The 25,081-nt window shown below is 53.1% G+C and overlaps 10 protein-coding genes across 10 annotated transcripts; 5 read left to right on the top strand and 5 right to left on the bottom strand.

Annotated features, from left to right (window-relative positions):
• Positions 1–245: 245 nt before the first annotated feature.
• Positions 246–1,287, bottom strand: MYCFIDRAFT_59208 (uncharacterized protein). Its single transcript, XM_007924425.1, has 4 exons — positions 731–1,287; positions 634–683; positions 513–581; positions 246–384 (listed from the first exon to the last, which is right to left on the bottom strand). Exons 1-4 carry the CDS (start codon positions 1,067–1,069, stop codon positions 327–329), a joined length of 516 nt encoding a protein of 171 aa, XP_007922616.1. The 5' UTR covers positions 1,070–1,287; the 3' UTR covers positions 246–326.
• Positions 1,288–1,485: 198 nt separating this feature from the next.
• MYCFIDRAFT_39651 (calcineurin B subunit) lies at positions 1,486–2,214 on the top strand (the record flags this gene model as incomplete). Its single annotated transcript, XM_007924213.1, has 3 exons — positions 1,486–1,537; positions 1,630–1,682; positions 1,732–2,214. 3 exons carry the CDS (start codon positions 1,486–1,488, stop codon positions 2,212–2,214), a joined length of 588 nt encoding a protein of 195 aa, XP_007922404.1.
• Positions 2,215–2,568: 354 nt separating this feature from the next.
• On the bottom strand, positions 2,569–3,309 carry MYCFIDRAFT_39568 (uncharacterized protein; the record flags this gene model as incomplete). The annotated part of the gene is made up of 1 exon (XM_007924211.1): positions 2,569–3,309. The coding sequence occupies one exon, from the start codon at positions 3,307–3,309 to the stop codon at positions 2,569–2,571; it is 741 nt and encodes a 246-aa protein (XP_007922402.1).
• A 679-nt stretch (positions 3,310–3,988) lies between these two features.
• On the top strand, positions 3,989–4,937 carry MYCFIDRAFT_210362 (uncharacterized protein). Its single transcript, XM_007925186.1, has one exon. The coding sequence runs from the start codon at positions 4,099–4,101 to the stop codon at positions 4,849–4,851; it is 753 nt and encodes a 250-aa protein (XP_007923377.1). The 5' UTR covers positions 3,989–4,098; the 3' UTR covers positions 4,852–4,937.
• Positions 4,938–4,983: 46 nt separating this feature from the next.
• Positions 4,984–8,517, bottom strand: MYCFIDRAFT_132031 (uncharacterized protein; the record flags this gene model as incomplete). Its single annotated transcript, XM_007925185.1, has 4 exons — positions 4,984–6,224; positions 6,651–7,011; positions 7,318–8,046; positions 8,113–8,517. 4 exons carry the CDS (start codon positions 8,515–8,517, stop codon positions 4,984–4,986), a joined length of 2,736 nt encoding a protein of 911 aa, XP_007923376.1.
• Positions 8,518–11,602: 3,085 nt separating this feature from the next.
• Positions 11,603–12,460, bottom strand: MYCFIDRAFT_124305 (uncharacterized protein; the record flags this gene model as incomplete). The annotated part of the gene is made up of 1 exon (XM_007925184.1): positions 11,603–12,460. A coding segment is annotated over one exon (858 nt), but the record flags the coding sequence as incomplete, so codon positions are not given.
• A 931-nt stretch (positions 12,461–13,391) lies between these two features.
• On the top strand, positions 13,392–15,094 carry MYCFIDRAFT_214057 (uncharacterized protein; the record flags this gene model as incomplete). Its single annotated transcript, XM_007925183.1, has 1 exon — positions 13,392–15,094. One exon carries the CDS (start codon positions 13,392–13,394, stop codon positions 15,012–15,014), a length of 1,623 nt encoding a protein of 540 aa, XP_007923374.1. The 3' UTR covers positions 15,015–15,094.
• A 250-nt stretch (positions 15,095–15,344) lies between these two features.
• Positions 15,345–16,079, top strand: MYCFIDRAFT_210360 (uncharacterized protein). Its single transcript, XM_007925182.1, has one exon. It carries the CDS (start codon positions 15,404–15,406, stop codon positions 15,974–15,976), a length of 573 nt encoding a protein of 190 aa, XP_007923373.1. The 5' UTR covers positions 15,345–15,403; the 3' UTR covers positions 15,977–16,079.
• Positions 16,080–17,426: 1,347 nt separating this feature from the next.
• MYCFIDRAFT_131897 (uncharacterized protein) lies at positions 17,427–18,804 on the bottom strand (the record flags this gene model as incomplete). The annotated part of the gene is made up of 2 exons (XM_007925181.1): positions 17,427–17,987; positions 18,049–18,804. Coding segments are annotated over 2 exons (1,317 nt in total), but the record flags the coding sequence as incomplete, so codon positions are not given.
• Positions 18,805–19,495: 691 nt separating this feature from the next.
• MYCFIDRAFT_161546 (uncharacterized protein) lies at positions 19,496–20,241 on the top strand (the record flags this gene model as incomplete). The annotated part of the gene is made up of 1 exon (XM_007925180.1): positions 19,496–20,241. A coding segment is annotated over exon 1 (504 nt), but the record flags the coding sequence as incomplete, so codon positions are not given.
• Between the last annotated feature and the right edge of the window lie 4,840 nt (positions 20,242–25,081).

Here is a 25,081-nt window from a genome sequence, read left to right as displayed (position 1 = left end):
CCTGATGGTGTCGTGATCATCAGAGTCCCACTGTTATCAGGTCCTTCAGGCCCAAGACATTACTTGAGATTTGTGCCCGGAAAATACGGCCATGGCACCGAGTGTGCCACTGGTCTCGGTCCGTGAGACTGTTCCCGCAGCATTCCCTCGACGGCGATCCCGCGCAGAGGTGCCCACGCCAATGCCACCGATGCAGCATGCTGCACTGCACGTACGCGGCGTGGGTGGGGTCAGCAAGCGGCCGCGAGCGTTCCATAGGCCCAATATCCAGACGAAATCGTCTGCTGTCGATCACGGTCGAGAAGGCTGGGTCGTGGCTGGCAGATCTACTTTGACAGCTTCCACTTTGTGTCCTCGGGGATCTTCCAATTGTTTACGTCCCACCTATTGTACATAATTAGCATTGACACAGTAGAAGGCCGACGTTTCAGCGGAGCAAGGCGAAGAGGAAGGGTGCGGTAATGGCAATTGCTCGTAGGCTGAAGTGTAAGAGAGCATAGCCGTGAACTCACCACCAACGGCGAATCTTGGCACCGATTGTCTGACCAGAGAATTTCACGGCCGTGTTGGAATGCCGCCACCTGCGCGAATTAGATATTCGATTGTATAGCCAGAGCATCACGGAAAGCTTACCACGCGATGAGAAGTGCATAGGCGGCACCCTGTACCATGGGCATCAAGACCTACACCGATCAGCCGTGAATTGAGCAAGTATTCAGAAAACGCATACCTGGTCCTTGATGGTGATGTACGCGATCACTCTCCAATCATTCGTCTGACTTATACTCTTGAGATAGCTTTGTTCAAATCGCAAGTCGGGCAATTGCAGATGTTTGGGAGCTCGAGGCTCTTCAGGCAGCGGCCTGAGTACTGATATCGGTATCTCATCCTCTCCAACATCTTCTGCTTCGGACATGACATCTGCAGCATCGTCGAATTGAACCGGGACCTTCTTGTCAACCGAAGTCTCTGGGGCCAAGTCGCGATTCGGGTCAGGATTTCGGTTGATCGATGCGGTCTGTACAGTCTCCGCGAATTGGATGGCCGCGTCTTCCATTTGACCTGCCATTCCGATGATTGTCGCGCGATCGAAGCGCGGATCGACGTGATTTGAATTCTGCTGGAGGAGGAGGTGGTGGTGGTGGTGCTTTGGGCTTTGGAGAAGATCCCTGTTTGACCTGAGCTTTGAGTTTTGACGCGGTTGCTAGAATAGCGGCTCAAGATCTGAATGAAATGTGTCCCGCACCTGCAACTGCGATCTCGAGCGGACTAGAAGTCACCTTTTGCTCATCCTAATAAGTTTCTGTTCTCCCGAATAGAGAACTGCACCTGGACCTTTTGGACCTGGAAGAAGCGGGTATCACGTGAAGATAAGATAGTCCAAACTCCGTATTCCATTTGAGGAGGGTCCGAGGGTCTTGCCGTCTTGGTTCTGTCCTCCTATACACTACAACACACACCTCCTAAGGAGAGACAGGCGCCAAGATGGGTAACGCAAATTCCGCCATGTTGGAAAACATCGTCCAGGGATCAAATTGTATGTTCGCGAACTTGACGCGCGAGATTCGCCTCCTGTATCAACCTTCAGCTGGAAACATGACCACGTGCTGACCACTACTGCGCATACAGTCGATCGAGACGAAGTGGACAGGCTTCGCAAGCGCTTCATGAAACTAGATAAGGTGCGCGCTCTGCTCGATATGTTGCAAACTATTCCTGATGCTGGCGCAGGACAACTCCGGCACAATCGAACGAGACGAGTTCCTTTCGCTACCTCAAGTATCTTCGAACCCGCTAGCCACTCGAATGATTGCAATTTTCGATGAAGACGGAGGTGGCGATGTCGACTTCCAGGAGTTCGTGACAGGGCTCAGCGCATTCAGCTCAAAAGGAAATAAGGAGGAGAAATTGCGATTTGCATTTAAGGTATACGACATCGACAGGGACGGCTACATCAGCAATGGCGAGCTGTTCATCGTCCTCAAGATGATGGTCGGCAGCAATCTGAAGGACCAGCAGCTACAGCAGATTGTTGACAAGACCATCATGGAGGCAGATCTCGACCATGATGGCAAGATAAGCTTCGAGGAGTTCACGAAGATGGTTGAGAACACTGACGTTTCTATGAGCATGACCCTAGGTATGCCATTGACTGTTTTGACCACATTTGATTCCCTCGCTAATTTCTTGCAGACCAATTCTAAACGAAAATGATACCCATACATTACGAGGCACGTCGAGAAGCGAGATCGCATGGTAAGGGATGGCATTGGCTGGTCCACATCTTTTCCTGCACTTCAGAGTTTCGCTCGAGGCTTGTTCTGCTTCAGTCTCTCGCCAGCTCTTTCCTCCCAGGCATGTATCACTTGGGTGTGGTCCGCTCCTGCACCCGCCACACGATCCGCAAACGAAATCTCGTCCACGATCAGATCAGCAAGTCGAGACCTCAATCCAGTACTGCGAAGCACTTCTCGAGCGATTTTCATGTCTTTCAGGAGAAGCGAAAGCTGATATCCAGACTGGAAGCGACGAGTAAGGGCCTGGTCGAATTATGTTCTGTAAGCATGATTACCAGAAAAGAGACTCCAATCGCAAAACGATACGACTCACATCGGTCTTGAAACTCTCTTTTGTGCTAAAATTCACTCCAGTACCTACGTTCATCACATCTACCATCTGTGCCGGATCCAGCCCAAACTTCTGACCTGCCAACAGTGCGTCACATAAGCCGAGAATGCTTGCCCCAGATGTAAAATTGTTGAGCGTCTTCATCGCATGTCCGGATCCTAGTTCACCCATTACAAAGACGTGCTTTCCCATTATCTTCAAGAATGGCATGGCCAACTGAAGCGCCGCCGTATCGGAGCAGCCGACCATCAGAGTTGCGTCTCCTTTCGCCAAAGCAAATGCGTATTCTTGAGTTATTGGGCTGTCGATCAAAGTCAGGGCTGGATTGGTCGATGCTAACAGCTTCCCAGTCTCTTGAGTGTGGTAAGGCGATGAAGAAGATGTATCGACAATGATTGCACCATTCTTCATGTGCTTAGCTATTCCTGCTGGGCCCAGAAGCACATCTCGCACGATTTCGCCATTTGGAAGCATCGTGATCAAAATGTCGACATCTCGGAATGCGTACCCTGAAAGACTGGCGGCCCTGGATGTTTTGTGCTCCTGTACAAACTTCGAGACACGACCTGCATCGGCATCCTGGACTACAAGTTCGTATCCTGCCCGAGCAAGCAACGAAGCCAGAGGATATCCTGCATTTCCCAGACCGATATAGCCAATTTTACAGACTTGGTTCGCCATGGCGGTCGAGTTGGCGACGAAGAGAGGATCTCAGGATGACATGACTTGAATTCCAAGTCAGTCCAACAGTCTTGCTTCCGAACCCGGTGTTTGATTTGTCTTCAGGTGCTCCAGCTCCTGGCTAATCAGAACCAATGCGTACCTGCAGTTGCTGCGGAGAAGGTACAGCGTGGCTCGGCAGTTACTCCATCTTTCTCTGATGGCTCAGTCTACTATTTCAGACCGAGATTACTGTCAGTGAACGTGACTCGGGTGAAGGAAGTTTTTGAAATGTATGTCGCATGTCCAAGACGAGGTTGGGTGCAAATGAAACCGCGCAGGGAGGGCTGGCGATGCATGCCACACGCCAAGATCATCCAGCCTCGAAGCTTCCGTCCGTTCAAACAACGTTGATCGCGCTCTTCATCCCGACAGTAATGCTTATGACGTTCTTTCCGAGATCACAAAGGCTCATACCCGGTAGCAAAGGGATTGTCGTGGGGGAGACATTGCTGCTATCCACATGCATTCTATCTAGACACTGTGTCAAAAGTCAATACCAAATCCGAGTTTTGCCCATTACAATGACGCTCAAGCTTCAAGGATGAGACGTCATCTACAACAAGCAGATTCGAATGACATTAATAATGTCTTCTAGAAAGACGTGATCGATACTCATATTTGTAAGACACAGCAGTATCAAAGTGCTTCATATTCGCCATCCTCAACCCCACAAGCGACAACACTGATCCCACTCATCCACTCACTCTACATACACTGCACATCTAGACAAAACAAACCACCACCACAATGCCAACCACTTTAATCTTCGGCGGCTCAGGCAAAGTCGCCCGACACCTAACCCGCCTCCTCGTCTCCGAAGGCCAAACAGTCCACTCCATAATCCGCAACGCCGCCCAAACCCCCGAAATCGAATCTCTGGGAGGGAAACCCATCGTACAATCCATCGAAGCCTCCTCAATCGAAGACATGATCCAAACCATAAAATCCACAAACCCCTCCACCATCATCTGGGCCGCAGGCGCCGGCGGCGGCTCCCCGGAACGCACCCAGAAAGTCGACAACGAAGGCGCGAGGAAATCCATGGACGCCACTGCCAAAGCCGGAGTCACGAAACGTTATATCATAATTTCGGCTATAGATGTCAGGGATCGGGAGAGCAGGCCTGAACCGGAGTGGTATAATGATTCGGATCGTGAGCGGTCGGGAAGAGTTTGGGGGGCGATTGGACCGTATATGCAGGCGAAGTTTGCGGCGGATAGGGATCTTGTGATGAATAATGAGAAAAGGGGACTGGAGTATACGATTGTGAGGCCTGGGGGGTTGTCGCAGGAGGCTGGGAAGGGGAGGATTAGTGCTGGGAAAGTGCATTTGGATGCGATGATTTCGAGGGAAGATGTTGCGAGGGCTGTTGTGGAGATTATGAAGAATGATGGCACGATAGGGTTGGCGATTGATATGGTTGGGGGTGATACGCCCATCAAGGATGCAATTGCGGAGGTTGCGAAGAATAAAATTGATAGTTTTGCTGGGAGGTACTAGGGCATGACGTGAAGAATTTCGTTGGCATTAATAGGATGGGGTATATAGCTGTATAAAACCATTTCTATAATGCTGAGAAACTGTCGACTTCGGTTCCTCGTTCCCAGGTGACAAAAAGAGAGGAAGAAAGCATCACCCCAACGCCTTGCTAAATGTCGTCGAATGCTTGAAGCAGACGCTGTGCTCGATGCTTCTGTACAAGATTAATAACGCAGCTTGCCAACCAACCCGAAAGTGTATGCAGCCTCGCGCTCCTAGAAACTTGTCAGCAGTGGCTTCGAAAGTCAGATCATGTCTCGCACTTACCGATTTCAGCTGTATCATGTACACCGTCGTCTGATGCGGAAGCACACTGCCAATGGCACCCACGTGAGGACTTTCCTCGTATACGCTGACGGCAATGCCCGTCCTGGCGACACGTTCGAACGCGCTCTCTCCAAGCGTGACATCGAGCATCGTTTCGCCTTTGCTCTTCCCGGAGACGATCACTCGCTTTTCCAGTCCCGTCACCCTTGGATTTGCAGCAATTGTGGGATCTTGTCGTGGTGGCAGCAGGACAGTCAGTCGAGCAGCACCCATGTCGCGCCACCTCCCTGCAGATTCGCGCATGTACATACGAACTTTTGCATTGTTGATTCCAAGCGGCGTACCTACAGAAGGGTCAAATTGGATCGGAGTTGCAGTGCCAGATGATAACGACCCGCTGTTGGTGCTCCTTGTGCCATCCCGAGAGGTGATAGTACTGTTGCCGATGTTGAAGATCTTGCTGCCGCTGCTGAATCTCCGGAGTGCTGAGAATGCTGTTCCGACTGTGCCGACCGAGGATTCAGTCGCTGCAGTAGACTGTGCCCTGCTACCTTGAGATCGATACGTGCTGCTCTTCCGTGAACCAAGATTCCACCATGACCTGCGCTTGTCCATGGGGTTCGGTCGCTGGTCCATTATCTCGCCCCAGTTGCTTTGTTGCACCGGTCCGCGAGCGTTCTGTAGAGCTATGTACGTAGGGTTATCGATACGTGCTCTGTTGATCAAAGCATATAGCCTCTCGCAGTCTTCTGGACTTCGTGAACGGAACAAGATGTTGCTACTAGATTTGAGCAGAGAGTTGGAAGAGGGCGGAGACCTGATTGAGATGTCCACAGCGGTCCCGCGGCGCAGTGGAACAAGCGGCGTGAGCTCAAGTGCTACTAGTGGTTTGATTCCTTTGGCAGACGGGGTTGTATGTTGATCGTCCAATTGTACGGAGTTGGCTTGTACTAGGTCGAAAGCTTCGATGAGGCCCGGTGTGATGAAAATCTGACACTCCTCGGGATGCAGACTGTCCCAGCTTCCACGCTCCGACCATGCGCAGATGGACGCTACAGTCTTTCCAGCTTCAACGACAGTTGGAGGTACCGTGCGATACGGTGCTTGTGACGCAGATTCAGATGGGGCAAGACTTGTACCTGGAATGCTGTAGGGCGAGCTTGGTTCTGTAGCAGGCGGGGGCGACTGTCGCAGTCCCTTGCTGGCATAATCTTGGAATCCTCTGAGGTCGCCGACAGTGGAGATGCCGTCCTCAGTCATCGGCGCTGGAGGATTGACAGCATCGTGCACAGTATCGTACACTGTAGATTCAGATGTTTCAGAACCCTCGTCCGAGAAGTCATCCGAGAAATCACTATCTGAAAGGGATTCCGATGCCGTAGATGGCTCGTACTCATGCTTCAGTGGCGAAGAAGGACGTCTGGTCTTCTTCAGGAATGCAGGCGTGAGCGAAGGGATCTTGCTCGCCAGGTTCTGGCCAAGAGACAGCGGACGTGGCTTTTTTCCATGGGCCGGCGGAGCTGGTGGCCTTTCGTTAGGCTCTCTTCGTCCTAGCGAGGTTCGTTTCTGTAGCTCAGACGATGTAGAGGCAGGGTCAGGTGGGAGTCGTTTCTCTGCTTCTGCCGCGGCTCTCTTTTGTGACGGCAGACCGTCGCGGTCTGATGAAGGACTCTCAGGTCGAGTTGGCTGCCGAACTTTAGGTATTGTCGGCATGTCCATAGACGGTACCGAAGAGGTGCGTCGATGCATTCCTGGACGTGCTGTCGAATATCGAGGTGGGTCATTTTCGTCGATCGTCTCTTCATCAGAGTACCGTGAAGTAGCACGGTCTGAAGAAGGCATCCATACGCTGTACTCGCTGCTTCGCTCGGTCGACACCGTTGCGCCTGTCCAGTCCGAATGCGTTCTTATATGAGTAGACTTTGGTCGTCGGTCATTCTGGTGCGCCGATACATTTTCTCGTGCCTGCTCGTAGAAATATGTAGGCTGAGCGGCATGATCCCTGGAAATTTGATGATAAACCTCCGGTATTGACTGCGACGTGGCCATGCTGCGGTAGCGTTTTGCCTTGGCTCTCTGAGCATTGGTCGATGTGATGGCATCATCGTTGCAAACACTGTTCACCTCGCTGCCGTCCCATATGCGTGAGGAAGATTTGACCTGCTCACCAATGGGTACTTCGATTTCCCTCGGCGAGGGATCCCTGCTCTTGTCAGGAGTGTCACGGTTATCAACTGTTACAGCTTTCGGCTCCTCCAACGCCGGTGCAGGAACACTGTGCTGCTTGAACATATTGAAGCTTGACCTTCTGTTCAGCCTGGGAGGCATCGGTGCCGATCCCAACATTTTCAACCAGTCCGAGCTTGTGTCTTCGGTCTCAGCTCTGAGCGACATGACTTCCCGCCATTGCCGGGCATTTGATAAAAAGCCACGAATCATGACCACAAGCTCGCCAGGTCTTTCGCCTGCGCGTGCGGAGACCAAACTCCAGGGAATTGGCGGGAAAAGAAGCCATCTCCCTGAGACCGAAATCTCGCAGAACAGAACATCTCCAGCCTTACCGCGATTCGGAGCATCATCTCGGAATATGATTTCAATCTTGCATCCTAGTTGCTGCCCACTAGAGTGCACGAGGTCCATATCAAAATAGTCCCGTGCTCGGACAGACCTGGTTGGATCGATGCTGACTCCAGTAATCGGCGCCAAACTGCGAGGATCTCGAGCTCTGGTAGCATCAATGCTCGCAGCGGCCTCATCCTCCAGACGAGCTTGTTCATCATTGACTCGCTTCTTGGCGTCGGCGATAAGGTCGTGGTATTTGGCTGTCATGTCTTCAGCATTCGCAGATGGCTTCAGACTGTTGATATTCTTGAACGTCCTTGCTAGGTACTTCAAGCGTACCAAAGGACGCTTCAGCAGATGCGCAACGTCCACACGCTCGCCCGCACCATCTACCAGATCGCCATCTGTATTTCGAGGCAAATCATGGTCCCAGCTCCGTGAGTCTTTTGATTTGGAGGCTTCAGCAGGCGCTAGGTTCACAACGATGTCCTGGAAGCCAAGGCGCCAGACTCTGAGATAATCCGCGTAGACTTTTGCAGCATTGTCTGCCCAAAGCAGGAGTTCACCTGGCTCATGCAGAGGGATCTTCCTGTGCATGGTCTTCAGTTTTTCAAGCGCCACTCCCATCTCCACAATTGGCCGCATCACTTCATCGCTCGATGGTCGGCTGGAAACACGAGATTTGGACGTTGAGCCCGTATCGGAAAGAGAATGTTGCAGCAGCACAGGTATAACACCGTCAACGAGTGTGCGTAGCTCACGCTGATACTTGAGCTCCTCCGCAGATAGCTCGTTCATGACATCTCCAATTTTCGCTGCTCCTGGTCTTCGCTGACTGTGACGAACACTTCGTCGGCTGTTTCTCGTCCGTCTCTCCGTAGACAGGACCGACATAAGATCGTCATGTTTCGTTGTTCTTCGCTTTAGACCAGAGGGACCTCGTCGTGGACTGTCGCCGTCACTAGCGCGCGATAGCACACTGCCCTCGAAAGTTGTAGTAGCATCATCTGAGTAAGCTCGACCATGTCTGCGAGCCTGCAGTGTCTCGTCAGATGCGATCGTAGAGAGCCGTTGGCCACTTGGGATCCTGAACCTGTCATTCTTCTTGGCTGATGCCGTCCTTGGTCGTTCATCCTGTGTATCTGGTAATGCACCACTCATTACAGCATCGAATGACGTTGGGAGGTCTGCGACGATTTCTCGAGACATTTTGTTCTTGATCGAAGAGTCGTTGTTTCGTCTGGCTCCTCGGCGCTTCAGGGTCGTTGGGCTCGATGCCGATACCTCTGTCTCCGGTGTTGCACTTCTGCGAGCGCGAGTGTCGATGATGATATCGTCGTCTTTGCGGGAGCTCCTCCTTCTCGCACTACTTTTGCTACTGTTACCAATATCTTCGTCTTCATATTCGACCTCTATCTGTGGCTTCGACCGCTTCTTCTTAGAAATGTCAAGTGGTTCTGGAGTAAGTGATGATCGTCTCGACTCTGTGAAAGGATCTGGCATTGCCGCAAGCCATCCTTCGATCCGAGTGCCGTGCTGCTTCGGCGCTGGTGGTGCGGGCGTGGTGGGCTTTTTGCTCGTCTGCGTGATGCGCTTCGCGAATGCCTCCGCTGTCACAGACGGTTGCCGCGCCACGCCAGTGTCATCCAGAGCAGGCTTGCTCCTTCTTCGCGTATCTTTCATCTCATCTGTGTTTGGCGACTGCTTCGCGGATTTACTTCTCGGCTGATCGTCCCTGCTCCGTGATTTTCTCAGCCGTTCTCGAGGCTCAGATTTCGGTCTGGGAGGGGAGGAGCTCGGAGTGGTGATATCGGTCTCCGCCGTGCTTGGCTTGTCCACTGAAGATGGAGCTGTCAGGCTGGTCTCAGACTTTCGCAAGTCGCCAGCCGTTCTCGATCGCGTCCGTCGCTTGATATACACCTTAGTGCCAATGCTCTCAAACTCCGGTGTCGCTCCACGGCCCACAGGCGATCTGGATCTAGAGCTGGATGGTGGGTATCTCAACGGCCGTACTCTTACCGGCTCTGGCTCAGGATCGGAGGCAGAGAAGTCCTGGAATGACGGAGGAACCTTCATTCCCATGCTCAAAGCACCGCTTCTTCTCACGATGACCGGCTTTGGGATTGTCTCCTTCACCTCTTCTTTCTCTGGGCTCGCCTTCTCTTCAACCTTTTGTCTGTCACGCCTCCAATGGCCATCACTAACGACGCGCTTCTTCGGCGCTCCAGCATGCTTTACATCTGTCGCAGCCTCCGCCTGAGGCTTGCTCTTTCTACGAACCCATGCGCCGCGGCCCAAATCGACATCTCGACCTGCCTTTTTGGTTCCGCTCAAGGTGTTTGATGCTCTCGGGGTCGTTCGCGCTGGCGTGAGTGGAGATGTTATCGTGACATCTGGTACGATTTCGTCGACGATGGCGACCACTTCGTCTAGTGCCGGAGCACTCGATTCAGTTTCGACTACAATGTGTAATGCATCGTTGCCTCTCTTGCCTAAGCTGACGTCGGAAGCCTGCTCGATGACCACTATTTCATCTTGCTGTTGAGCGACGCCTCCTCCAGCCTGATTCCAACCAGCAATCTTGGATGCAAAATCCTGCGAACGTTTCCGTGCCAGCTTCTGCGTGGTCAAGTCTGCTTTCTTCTCGGGCGTTTTCTTGGCGGACGCTTTGCGGGCGGCATTGTTTGGTGAGGGCATGGACGAGGGATGCTGCAAGTCCGACAAGGCGGACAGCCAGTTAGACATGGAATCAACAGCATATTGCGCGTCTGCGGTGTTGACATCGAACATTGGGGAGTGCAGCAGCGGGGGCGGGAGCGGGAAAACATTGGGGAATGCTCTTCTCTGGTGTTTTGGTGGTATTGATGTGCGCATGGTTTGGAGCATTGGCTGGGATGGCATCATGGAGGCATTCCATGTGGGTCTTGGGAGAGCCTGTACTAACCTGGCCAGTCGGTAGACGAGAATTGATAACAGCAGGTGTAATGCTTATCGCTGCTGAAGGCGACGTTGCGGTGACTGGTATCGCAAGGCCAGCGACATGTCCGTCATGCGCAGCGCCGTGCACAGTGATGCCGTGGTGTTGGCGACTCGGTTGCTATGCGTGTCTCAGCAGTGTCGGTCTCAGCTGCGGTGCATCGACAGTCGGTGTTCGTGAAGCGGGAAGTCGGTGTTGCTCCGTCCTCACATGATTGTAACACGGAAAATTTGGGCGATGCTGGCGTGCACTGTGCAGTGGGTCAAGTTGGCCATTTGTTTTCCTGCCCAGCTGCAGTTGTTTTGGCTCGTTGCGCACTGTCGATCCTTCGAAAGCCTCGCCCGCCAGCGCCGGCGGGACATCCTGGTCCGAGGGTCACGGAGCACAGCCAACGCCCAACGCCGCCCATTCTTCCATTCGCAACACCGAACTGCATAGCAACGCACCTTGGAAATCTTCATAATCACGCTCAAACAACGCATGGCGTCTTGGACTCTTCTCGCGTATAGAAGACACACGATATCTATACTGTCTGCTCCCTCGACCATTCATCATCTGCAACACGCGCCATCTTACTGGCCCTCTTGATGGCAGGCCGGACCAGAGAGTCTTGCTGCGCCTTGCATACTTGATGTACTGAGGATATTTCTCTACTCAACTCCTAGGTATTGTCAACATCGCTTGGCACTATCTCAGCTGTACAAAGTGGCGAGACCTGCCCGCTGCCTACATTTATGATGCCAGTTGACTTGCAATGACATACTACACCACCACCATAGGAGCCAACAAAATCGATGACCACAATGCCAGCCACGCCCATGTCCATGGAGAAATCCCGTCTTCCAACGTCCGCTTCAAGAGTCGACTGCTGCTTGACGCACCACTGCTACTGCCGCTTTTGCTTGCAAGAATGTTGGTACTCCGGCCCCCAGGACAAAAGACCACCTCAAACTCTCCTCCCTTCGCTTGGGTGAAGGTACTTTTCTGATCGTCGTGCGCGTACGAGTATGCATCGGGACAGATACTTTTGGCCGCCTTCGAGTAGTAATTTGGCGGACAATTGGGATGCGTATCGTATTTGCCTTTACAACAGTACTTATCCTTGTTGTATTTGGCACATGCCGAGTTGCAAGGATTGAATGCAGGTCGCTTGACATTTCCATCCGGGTAAGGGTAGACTCCATCGCCAGGAGCTGCCGGCGCGTTGACCTGCAAATCCCAAGGACACCAACTTGTCACAGTCTGGGCAGTATTTTTGGTGTCGAACGGTAGCTCATCGGCCGACGTTGTTCCAAGAAATTGCTGATTGTTTGCGTAGGGATCGAAGCCGGGAGGTGCCAAGTCATTCACGCTTCCCACGCACGACGGATTGCTTTCACTTCCTTTGACCGTTTCCAGCTCGCCGACCCCATTTGCCATGAACACGATGGCCATAGGTAAATTGTATCCATCCACCAAGCTCAAATCGTAAAAAGTCTGATCAGCTCCGCCATCCATGGTGAACTCAGCGAGTGTCGCAGGAGGATTTCCAGCTTGTTTACATTTCAGTGCGCCGCATTCGCCTGTCAAACAATGTCCATTTGCATTATCGCCATCGGGGAATGTACAGTTTGTGCGACCCCATATCCGTCCCTCCCAGTTTGAGGCAACATTGATGGTGCGCTTGCTTCCTGCATTCAACGCAAAGCCGTCAGAGGCTCCGTCGCCGTTCTGCGTAGTAATCCCAGGCCAAATCCGGTCCGGGCAGGAATTCGTGATCACAATCTGGAGTTGGGTACTGTTGTTGCCCTGACGCCTCTCGACTCCTGTACTCGGGGATTCCAGGCCAGTAGTCGTCTGGATGAGCGTAGCACATGACAGTATGGCTGAGAGCAGTAGGAACGATGTTTTCGACATTTACAGGTAGAGGAGGAGGGCTGGGTGGGCCGGTGTAGGTCTCCACGCCGATCGAATTGGTAGAAGTACGCTGTCCGGGCTGTCCGCAAATCTCTCTCAATCTTTCGCTGGTGGCCAGAGGCACGTCGGCTGCCAGGCTATCAAAGACTGCGGGCAACCTTCTGCAGAACTTTTGCCGATTTACCTTTCACGATGGCCTTTCGTTTGCTTAGTCCAGCACGGCCGCGCAGACTTTGAAGCTTGACAAACGTCTTGAACTCCTAGTACTTGGCTTTTGTCGATGCCTTGAAGCGCTGGACACGGGCGCTGGAAAGGCTCTGACGCGACATCCGTAGGTGTGTTGCAGACCAGCTGCTGTTAAGGCGGCGTGAACAGTGCTGCCGTCATAAGACAATATCGGCGTGGCGGCGTGGTGGAGAGAAGCAAGGGAGAAACAGGGTATAGTGATGCGAGCGGCTACTGGCAATGCAATGAGAGACGCCATCGGAGGCTATCGACCTACCGTAGAAGGGGAGCGGCGTGGGAGCGCGGATTGCCTTGCCTCGCTTCGTCGCTTCCTACTTGCCATGGCGGCTGGCTTCGTTTCGTCGACGAAGGCGCAGGCGCGCTGAAGATGCACCTGAAACGCGGGAAGCAGCAACTGGGAAGCAAGCGAGCAAGAGCTGCGTGATGACGTTTAGAGCTGCGGTCCGGCCCAGTCCAGTGCCGCTCCCGCGCCGGAGGAATTGCCGTTGCCGTTGCCGTTGCCGTTGCCGAGATTCCCTCCAGCCAGGAACGCGTTGGCCTCCTGATCGTCCACATGCTGATCGACAACATGCTGAACATCTCCCTCCAAGGCCAAGGCTTTGACAAGTATCCCGCCAAGTCTCATGCCAGGCGTGTGGCCGAGAGATTGCACGCCAAAGATGGCCTCATTGTGCTTGCTGCCACCAAGGCGGCCAACTGGCCCAACTCTGATATGCCGGCCCCCTTCCGCCAGGACAGATACTTCTACTACATGACCGGCTGCAACGAGCCGGATTGTCTAGTCTCTTATCATATCAAGACCGACATCCTAGCACTATGGCTTCCCCCAATTGACAAAGCCCGAGTCGTGTGGTACGGTCGCGGGTCGACAACTGAAGAGGCATTGGAGAAATACGATATTGACGAAGCCCATTATATTGAAGCAAGTAAAGCACCGTCCAGCGACTTGTGGACGGACTTCTGGCGAACCGTGGCGAACTCAGCACTGGCTCGCGTCAGAGAGTGGCATCAAATTTGGAACCAGGAACTCTCTCCAACGTGTCGAAATGTTGTTCAGAAGCATGCCCTGTATACAACACGCGTCCCATCACCCGATGCCCTATACCACGCAATAGATGCTTGTCGCGTCATCAAGGACGAGCATGAGATTGATCTGATACGCCGCGCAAACGTCATTACCGCGGAAGCCCACATCAGTGTAATGAAAAGTATACATTCATTCACGAGCGAAGCTGAGGTCGACGCTGCATATATGCAAGTCTGCATTGCACGGAAGGCCAAGGAACAGGCGTACGACGTGATCGCTGGCTCCGGTCCAAATGCAGCTGAACTTCACTACTCGGACAACGTTGCCGACTTTGGAGACGGTCAGACTGTGGTATTGGATGCAGGCTGCGAAGTCGATAGATACGCTTCGGACGTGACTAGAACACTGCCGATCAATGCCAAGTCACCAGGCTGTTGGCCATCGACGGAGGCTGCGCAAATCTATGCACTAGTTGAGAAGATCCAGGAATCTTGCATAGGTCGCATGATGCCAGGCAATCAATTTATAGAAAACTACTGGCATGCGCACGAGATGGTCGTGGAAGGGCTTCTGGAGCTTGGCATCTTCACAGGAGGAACTGTGGAGGAGATCTTCAAAGCTGGTACCTCACGAGCTTTCCTACCCCATGGACTCGGACATCATGTTGGTCTGGAGGTACATGATGTTTCGCCGGTTCCACACCCGCCTTTTGTCACATTCAATTCCTCGAGCGGGCCCACGCGAAGGCGGACCGAGCTTGTGATGCAGGAGAAATTCGCAGAGTGGAAGCCCGAATGGTCTGAAAGCAGGCTGAGCTCCAATTGGCTTGCGCCTATCACGCAGAGCCAGAATTCTCGACATAGCATGCCATACCTGGAGGCGGCAGGGCTGGAGCCTGGTATGGTAGTCACCGTGGAACCTGGGATATACTTCAATCGATATTTGCTGGACAATTTCTTCCTGAACAAGAAGGAACATCAGAGATACATTAACAAAGATGTGCTCGATCAATACATGCAAGTCGGTGGCGTACGCATTGAAGATGACATTCTGATCACGAGGGACGGCTACGAGAATTTGACGACGGCACCGAAAGGGAAGCGCATGCTGGATTTAATTCGAAAAAGCGCCGAGGGACCAAGGGCTTGAACTTCCTTTCACCACGATCGCTCCGAGGCTGGTAAAGCTGCAGTCTGCAGTCACCCGCGACGACGGAGTCAACAATCTTCCAAGTTGATATTTCAGGAGCAAATCACGACCGGATTGCCCCTTACATCTGTACCATCAGCCTCCATTGCGAGATGAACCTGAGAAGTATTTCATACATGGCGTTGAGAAGACTTGGACTTTTCCATGATGCCTCAAATACCACTGCACCTTCAGATATTACGAAACACTTCGCAAGGGAACATTCTAGCAAGGCATACCCGAGTCTCAAACTCATGTATCAGGAACAGGTTCGACGTAGTGTGAAGCCAACGGACCAGAAACCCCGCTTTTGTTCCTGTGGCAGCAGTTAAGAGCTTAAGCATAGAAACATGAACACTGGAGAGAATCAAGCGATAATGCATTGCAATCAGGTCATCATGCTCCGCTTTGCTTGGCTTTTGATGATAGCCACTAGTGGTCGGGCCAATGAAGGTAGTCGAGAGCGATTGAACAATCCACCATGCCGCTTTGGACCGACTTACAAGGAAGGGGATATCATTCGCATTCCTTCCCCATTGATACAAGACGTTTTGTTCTGGGATGGGCAATTCGTTCGGCCTGGAATCGGCTACAATCACGCCAACGGCATGAGCTATGACGGGACTCTTCTCAACCAAACAACGGGAATAGCACCCGCTCATGGCTTTGGACGACACAACTTTTCTGCCGCTAGTAAGGAGAGCCTGCATGTAATGCTACTTGCGCAAGTCCTCGCAGGTAGTAAGGAAGCGGCACGTGTGGTGTCGCCAATTAGTCAGAAGATGGCACAGAAAAAAGCATACGAGATCATGGATCAGAAGTTGACAACATATCTCGCGTTCAACGAAACATATCCAGGCTTCGGAGGACTGTTGCCCTGGTACAACAACACTTTCGCCCGTTTGACTCCAACAACTGACTAGGTGAATCGTCTACCTGGTCTTGACAATGGAAGACAAGAGATGGCGACTGAAATGTGGAATTGGACGTTTTTTAGACCAGAAGACACCAAAACAATTTGCATTCAATCTGTTTCAACTCCCTTCGCTAGTAGCTTTCATGAATGAGTGAGTGTTGTGAAGACAAGCTGTTTCCGCAAGTCGTTTCCAAGTCAATGAGATTGACTTCCGAAAGGAGTGACAATTGAACGCAGCATTATCGAACTGTGAAGTATGCAAATCATCCCCATTCCCCCAAATTCCATCGATACCCTGCAGGCATACTTCCGTCTCGAGGGGTGTCAAGTCGAGCAAACGATAACGAAGTGTTTTTCTGCATGAATGTGCTTCGCTGCCGATCCTAGTCACGAGCTAGACCTCAGCTCCCATGAACGCGCTCGGACTTTTGCAAGGCATGTGTGCAAGGAAGCATTCTGCCGCTTCGAGTGCTCGGGAGTCTGGAACGATCAAGTGAGCCGTATCATGCTGCTTTTGTGGGTGATGTTGGTAGCTATGTCACGGTGTCCCGCGAACTTTGCACTGCCGATCAACCACCTTGGCCATATGATGGGCTTCCATTTCGGAACCCTCGTCCCGTGCTCCAAAGACCTCCGCCGCCTCCGAAGAGGAGTGGACTAGCCATGCCAGACTGATCCATGCTCGAGGAATTGTTGGTTCCATAGACAGTGTTGGCGACAACAGTATCGGGTAAAGTGCGTGGCGCTGAAGAGTCCGTGGTAGATCCCCATGAGTCGACCATGTTCAGCGAGTTCCGACTGCGAATACTAGACGCAGAGTTGACTCGCGAATGACCGGGAACAAGAGCATTGAGGGCGACAGGAGAGCCGAGAGTTCCTGTTGGCAATCCAGACGGGAAACCAGGTGAGACGGAGCCTTGCCAAAGTTTGGACACAGATTGGAGCCGGTCACGCTGTGCTCGCTCAGAGCCAACAGGGCCTTGTAGGGTACGTCCAACGGACGGTGGTGTTATGGCGATGTTCTGCTGTGGGACAAAGCCCTGTGCGGACGGCCGCGGAATATATTTCGGTGGCTTCGTATGCACAGCAGGAAGATCATGCACACTGTCCTGAAGTGCGAGAGGCACATCTCCGTTGGCTACAATACCAGGATTAGGAGCGGCTGGTTGGGGTGGCGTGAGCGGTTTGTTAGCCTCGCGTCCTTCATCGACACCGTCGTCTTCCACAAGGTCATCCACCATACGGCTCAGCTGCACATCCCTAGTCTGAGTCTTGCTTCCGCTCGGCTTCCGAGTAGCCTGACCTGGTCTCGCGGATCTAGCATGGCCATTGGCAGCAGCTCTAGCGTAACTAACAGGCTTCGCCTTGCTCGGAGGGGCGATTGGCGCTGGCGTATAGTCCTTTTCTGGAACGGTGAGTGGCTCAATCCTGCTCTCGTCACCCGAAAAGATCCTCGTTCCACGGATGTGAATTGGTGCAGTATTGTCAGAAGATGCCAGGTTAACGCCGATTTCAAGGAAAGCCCGGACTCGCCACAGCATCTCCTCATCAACAGAAACGCGAACGGTGTCTCGAGCCGAGAAACGAGGTCTGAGTGTGTTGTTCGGCTTCAAATACCAGGTTTTCATCGTCTCTTCTGACAACACTGGCTGGAACTCGAGGGTATCAACATCCTCCTCGAGCATGTATGCTACGGTCGATATATCGTCGAGATCCCAGATTGGGAATGCTTGAGCCATTAGGTCGAGTGTCTTCGCGTACATGGGCCAGAAGTGAGCGACAGCATCACCGACAAAATCATCATCAGCGAGACCGATGACCATTCTGATAGTGGTGAGAAGCCAATTATTGTAGACGCGGAGGCAGGGCAAGAGACGGCGACCGTTGTCCGTGAGCTTCTTCTCCAGTTCCACGTCGTGATCATCCATGTTGAGGAGCAAAGCACGAAGATCGTCGTAGAATGTGCGAAGCAATGCCGTGAAGGACTTGAGGTTGAATCTGAAGAAATAGTAGAAAGACTGCTGAAAAGCGGGTGTCTGGTAAGCTGGAATGGGTTTGTCAGCTCGTCAATATTCTCACGGAAGTGTGATCGGACTCACTCTGAAATCCTTCTCCTGCGATGAATTGAGCTGCGATATTGACCAATACCATACGCATGAGGGTACCATCAAGTGCGCGCTGCTTGAGAACATTAGAGAGCTGACTGAGCACCTCACGCTCGAGCTCTTCGTGCGCACGGAATGGCTCTCCACGGAAGCACATGCCGTGGTGCCGAACAAACCAGCCGACCAAGGCGTGCTTGGAGGCATCAGGATCGTTCGGCATGCCCTTCTGAATGAGTTCGCCCTTATCCCAAGCCGAGTTCGTCTTCTCGAACTCCAAGCGGAGATTCTTGGCAGCATTCGGGTGAGGGTCGTCAACAGCGAGGGAACGATATAGGTGATAGATTGCAGTTAGATGACGGCTCTGGCCAAGAGCAACTACTGCGAGCTGGTGTTGCCCCAGGCCTGAGCGAGGTTTCAACGAGGCTGCCAAGCCATAGTATCCGATTGCAGGACCAAAGTCGGGCTCCTTGTCGAGCTTTTCGGCAGCGCGATACCGAGAGAGGTCTCCCAAGTACACCAAGGTGCGATGACAAGTTTCAAGCACGGCCTCCCGAAGGGCAGAAGGAATATCGACTGGTTGGCTTTCGCCGGTGTCGCCATTGCTCTTCTCGTGCTGCGCGATTGCCTCCAACTCGGGAATGCCTCCAATGGAAGTGCTGAGCTGCAGGATGACTGCTCGGTAGAATCTCTCGCCTTGCTTGATCCATGACAGGAAAAACTTAATCAGCATGCGTGTCTCCACGACTCTGTCCGGCATGTTCTTGCGGAAACCGCTCAGCGCTCGGTGGAAGAAGGCTCTGCCGGCACCATGCGCCGCCCACAGGCGCGCTTCATGAGGATGTGCATTTTCGGGGTCGGCGAGTACGACGGCCTGGCATGCGTGTCGGTAGCTCTCAAAGGCTTCGAGAATGACGGGGAGCGGCGTGTCGCGGTTTTCTAGCAGTTTGTGTACATTTTGTTCGAGGAATGTCTCTCGTTCGAGCAGACCTTCCATGCTTTTGTGGTGGGCAGCGCGCGACTCATAGCAGGCGCTGGAACAGGAGCGACGCTGGTGGTCGATGGCCTGCGCGCCGGTCGTGGTTAGGTGAAAGCAGGCGGAGGGCAAGCGGAAGTGGTGGCGCGGTCCATCTGGCGCAGTGTCAGTGTCGGCGGAGTGGTGAAGAATCGGGGGCGGCGACAGCACTCCGGCAGTGTTGTCGCTGTCGCAGTGTGTTGTCAGAGAGTCGGCGCGGCGTCGCGTAGCATGAGCATGTGGTGTGGCAGGAATATTGGGGTGCTCTGCTGAGCCGCACTTCGAAGTCGAGTCCGAGTCTGCTTCCACCCGGCCAGACATGCTTTCGCTCTCGGATGTTGGAGTGGAGCCCAGTCGTTGTCCAAGAGATGTCTTGCGCAGAACTAATAAACTAGCACGATTTATCGTCCTCACATCCACGACTCACGCACATGCAAATGCACATGCAGTGATGACACCGCCTCAGAGCCATCACAAGCGCAGCGCATAGACTGTCGTCCTCACATGTACTTTTTCACTTCACTCACTTCGAGCATGTGATCCTAGTCGCTACGTGTGGACTGCATCGTCGGACTCCCGTCTTCGCTTCGCATGCAGGTACCTTGGAGACAGCCATAACGCATCAACCTCGTGCGCCATTGCTCTGGAAGTATGGCAAAGCGCGAGAGGGCAGGCTCGATGTCTGATGGAGCACGTTCTCCGGATCTACCAGAAGAGGAGGAAGCCCATACACCCAAGTATGTCGAGCTTGCAGAGCCAGAGCAGGCCCCTGCAAAAGCAATGCAATGTCTACTGCCGCCTCACAAGCCGCTGAGTTTTGCAGCTTACAACGACTATGAAGCCCACTACTATCAGTCGCATACCAACAGATGCCGGGAATGTCAGAAGAATCTGCCCACGCCGCACTTTCTGGAATTGCACTTGTCGGAGAATCACGACCCCATAGTAGCGGCGAAGCGTGACAGGGGCGAAAAGACATTCGCGTGCTTTGTCGAGGGCTGCGAGAAGGTCTGCTCGGAATGGCAGAAGCGCAGGTCGCACCTAGTCGACAGACATGGATTCCCGAGGAACTACGACTTCTTCATTGTCAACAACGGCATAGATGGGAGACGGAGTATGCTGCGGCCTGGCGTCGATGCCCAAGGTCACCGCAAGAGCAGCCGCGAGCGTCGAGGTAGCTCGACGACAGAAAGCACTATGACAAATGAGGGCACGACTGTCAGCCCAGAAACGCCGAGGATGGAGTCCGATGGAGGCGGGAGGGAGAGGCACATTTCTGCTCGTGGCCACCAGCATGCTAAACAGGCTGCTTCAAGCGTCGACACCCTAACCAAGTCCATGTCTTCGCTGCAATTCGTCCCCCGGAGCGTGACATTCGGCAAGAGAAAAGGGAAGGCCGGGTTTGCGAAAAGCTGAAAACAGACAGAATGGGCTTCTCTTGTTGTGGATCCCCTGTAAAAACTCGTTGCCTCGGAGCGTTCGTCGGCAAAACTAGGATTCTGGTGGAGTTCTTATACAAAATACGTCTGTGCCAACTTATGCAAAGCGGATTCGACCAACCAGATCCCCTAGATCTTATACAGCAGTTCTACGGACTTAACCACGGACTTCGTTTAGGGGATCAATACTTCGAGTCCCGCACGCATACTTGAGGCCTCACCAAGACGAACACCACAAGAGACGCTAAGATGGCGAAATATTTGCGTTTACTATGGAATACGAGAACCGTTCTCGGTCTTGCCGTGCAATAATTCGTGCAGGATTCATGCAACCAATGGAGTTCAGGCAAACGTCTCGCTTGACGACATCCTTGTGCTACCACTCAACCATTTGCTGGCTCAATCCGGCACGCTGGTTCCACAACGCAACCACAAGAGCTTGATTTAGAAGATCGTACCTGACAGATACTTCCGACACCACGCTACATTCCCTTCGCCACCACGACGGAATCTTTCCTGGCAGACTTGCTATAAAGCATGCCCAGAATGGCTTTCCTCAGAGCGCCAGCATCACGGAGCTGTTCAACATTTCAGAGTGGTGATTGGAATTTGCGAAAATGAAGACCGCTACCTCCGTCATCTTTGCCTTGGCACCTGTTGTCGCAGCACTATCTCCGTTTCGTGTCACAGGATTGACATCGCATCAACCTAATGGCAATCCAGGTGGGCAGGTCAACTACTATCGCATCGCCTTCTCGGTCAACAGCACGAATTCCGGCAAAGCACAGTCCGGTTTCTGCGCCAAATTCTGGGGCGACAACTCGTGGCTCCAAGAAGACGCGTACAGCGTAAACGTGCCGACTGGCCAGTGGATCTCGTGTGATACGTCTGAGGGGGCATATGATGGCGGTGCCCCATTCCAATTCCAATTGTTCCCGTATTTCTCGATTGGCAACTTCAGCCTCGCAATCAAGGAGGATCATGGCGATGGCGAGAGGTGAGGCTACCTGGGCCAGAATGGATGACAATGCCGCTCACATTCATTCTAGCGCATACTCTATGGACCACATCACGAACAAAACATCAGACTATACCTGTCAAGTCAATCCGCAACAGCTTCCGTACAACAAGGTCCATGCCAGCGGCGATTGTAGCCAGCCGAGCGGCTCGGAGCCCTTCCAGTTCCGGGCAAGCTCTGAAGATCCAACTATCTGAGCTGGACGTGGCATAGCATATTCAAGAGGGTGGGCTTGCGGCCTTTCCGGAGCGGTCGAACGTTTTCGCAAGTGCATGCGACGGCCTGGCTGCACACATCCAGGATGCCCTTCTGGCTGGTAAACAGACTCATTGATCAGGCGCAACATGTGTGGAAATCTGAGCTCGGTAGATGAGGAGAGGTGCATATGAAGTAGCGAGTACCTTTCTGTTGCGGACAATTGCGACACCTATTCTGTCTCGCCGTTCATTCAGTGGCCATCAATCTGCGATCCTCGCCACAGAGATCACCAGCACTACACATGCCCACCAAAGCTCATTTCGTGACGACTTGCGCTTTATTTCAAATCATCTCCATAAGACAGAAGCTGCTGATTACAAAATGCTGCAATCGTAAATGGAATGAATGAAAGGGTCCAGGCTCTTGCGAAGGAGCAGGAGCAGGAGCGCCGGCGGCATGCAGCAGTATAGGTATGAAATGATCCTGAGCTTGCCGGGTGTGCTGCGCTTTCCTGACGACGTAACGCGGCTTCCATCCCGGCGTCACCGACAAACAGGAAGCAGGAGCGGAAGGTGCATGAGATGCGACGTGCTCCTGAAAGCACCCGACGTCCGGACAGTTGCATTTGCTTTCCAACGTGGCTGGAGCACCTTTGACCTTACCTTCGTACAACCGTCATCGATATCCCGTCTCTCGTTTTTGGATGCATACATCTATATGCCCATGTACCTGAGTGGAGCTAGCCGTCCGCGTCCGCGCCCGCAACGCCGTTCAAGCAGCTTGCCGCCCTCCCGATATCCCTCCGCCACCTCAGACCGCCGCCCTGAGCTACCCCGTCCCACACAATCATCACCCGGCGGACCTTTCCGAGCACCTCCATATTCATCTCATGAATGCGCGTCTCATCGGCATGCTTCCTCCTGTCCATCTTGTTCTGAGAAGGGCTCCTTCCAATCACGGAGGTCGCTTCCCATCACGAGCGACATACGGGGACCATTCACCGACGAAAGCAGTGGCTACGTGGAGCCCGAGAATATCGGCGAGATTCGAGCTCGAGAACTTTTCCAATACTACCGACCGCCGGGTGACGCGAAAGCTGAATCAGTGTACCTGCCATATGCAGACCCAGTGTTACAAGCACATGCGCAGCTTGCAGCATACCGACTTGACGTGCAGCGCGCCATGATCTGCCTAATGGACAAAGACTGCTCATATTTCGTAGCAGAAGCCACGAAAACGCTCGACCTTGGGGATACCAGCCAATCGGAACACGCGAATGATGGTCTGTGGTACGGCAGCATATCTACCCCAAAATGCGGTGGCCTTGTGGAATGGACCTTAGCACAAAATCCCCAAATCGTGGATGGTCAAGAAGTGCCCGCGCACTACGAAGTCCTCGACATGTCCAAAGACCCGCGATGGATGAAACACGGTTTCGTCGACTCGGAGCCTCACTTTCGGTACTATTGCGGCCTGCCACTGCGCACTGAGAACGACATAAACATTGGTGCCTTGTGCCTCCTAGACGATCGACCAAGAGACTCTACGAGTCTTATTCGCCTCAGAGGTGCGCCCTTCTCTTTACTTCCGTGTATCCCCCATTGACTAAGATTGATAGTCCTCTTGACGTTGGCCCACAACATCATGTCCCACATGCGAACCGTGAAGGAGGCGCACGAAAAGCAGCGAGCTACTTTCATGAACCTGTGCATGGCAGATTTCATCAGTCCAGACTATCGCTTTCGCAGCCGGCATGTCAACCCGCGACGGAGCTCAGACTCGCCACAAAGAAGGACAGGCAAGGGTAAGCAGGCGCAGTCACAACTTGAGGTGAGAGCCGATGAATCGACCTTTGGTGTCACACCTTATGGCACACCCGCGGCCTCTCCTGCCGTCACTCCAGCTCCAGCCACACCTGAAGTCACGCCCATGTGTACCCCAATAAGAAGTGCGACCAGCTCTCGCAAACAAGCGCTTCCAGATTGGATTCTAAGGCCCATGAACTCGTCGCCTGAAGATCTACAGCAAACCAACTCGAACAATGTAGGCCTCAGTGATTTCGCAGGATCTGCGGGTTTGCGTGCTGAAGAGGCAGACGCAGATGGGGATCATCCCCGAGATTCTGGCCAGCCAGTTGAAGAATCCACTATCAGACCCAGTGAGGACAAATACCCTCTAGAGGATCCTCTCCAGCAGACTGTGGACTTTTCTACGCCGTCCAATCCAGAAAAGCAGAGACCATTGATTCTCTCATTGCCACCTGTCTCGCAACGTGATCAAAGCTCTTCCAGACCGTCCACGAAAGGTTCAACCATATCATCGCCGAGTCCGCCGCCACGCAATATCACCGAGGCAGATCATCAGCGTACCTTCGACAGGGCTACACATTTGATCAGGCAATCCCTGAATTTCTCGCAATTCGGCGGCGGTGGCGTCGTTCTCTTAGACACTAACTCCAATGCCAACAGTGCGGATCCAGTGTTGCGCCGGCACGAAGATGATTATGAAAAGCTCAAGGAGGACGGCCTCCCAGCCAGTCATCCCGGAGCTCAAGCAAGACAAGGGTCCGCCTATAGTGGTGCCATGAGGGAAAGAGTCGTATTGGCGGCGGCGTCTGTCACTGATGGCCGTACACCAAGGAACTTCGGAAGAGCAGACCCATCATGGCGAGTCACTCTGGCTCCACCAGAGCTCCAGCGCATGTGCAAGCGTCATCCACGAGGCAAACTGTACGACCTGCCTGACTGCATAGGGACAAGTCTTTTTGACTGGGAGGGACGTCCTGTCACTGCACACCTTTCTTACAAGCTCTACGAACTCGTCCTGCTTCGTCGACAATTTCCACATGCTAAGCAGGTCATATTCGTGCCAATGTTCCATGCGTGAGTGTCACTTTCCGTATCTTACTGAGATATGTTGATTGACGCACATGGCAGAAACCTCAATCGCTGGACATCTTGTTTCGCTTGGACAAATTCTCGTTACCGCATTTTCTCCTACGAGATGGACTATCTTCCTCTTCTATCTTTTTGCAACGCCATCCGGGCTGAGAGTAATTGCCACACGTACGAAGTCCAACAGAAGATCTTGCGCTGACGAGAGCCATACAGTTGTCCGTCTTGCAACAGTCTTCGCTGATCAGCAGAAAGGCAACTTCATCGGTTCCGTATCGCACGAGCTGAGAAGTCCACTCCACGGTATCCTGGCAAGCTTGGAATTCCTGCAGGAAACCGACTGTGATGCATTTCAGAAATCGTGCCTGGACACCCTGGACGCCTGCGCTCACACCCTCCTTGATACTGGTAAGCATTTCAGCAGCACTGCTCAGAAGGAAAAAGAC

Source organism: Pseudocercospora fijiensis (genome assembly GCF_000340215.1).
Source record: "Pseudocercospora fijiensis CIRAD86 unplaced genomic scaffold MYCFIscaffold_2, whole genome shotgun sequence".
Classification (NCBI taxonomy): domain Eukaryota; kingdom Fungi; phylum Ascomycota; class Dothideomycetes; order Mycosphaerellales; family Mycosphaerellaceae; genus Pseudocercospora; species Pseudocercospora fijiensis.
The sequence above is the reverse complement of the archived record's forward strand: the minus strand, read 5'-3'. Positions and strand labels throughout refer to the sequence as shown.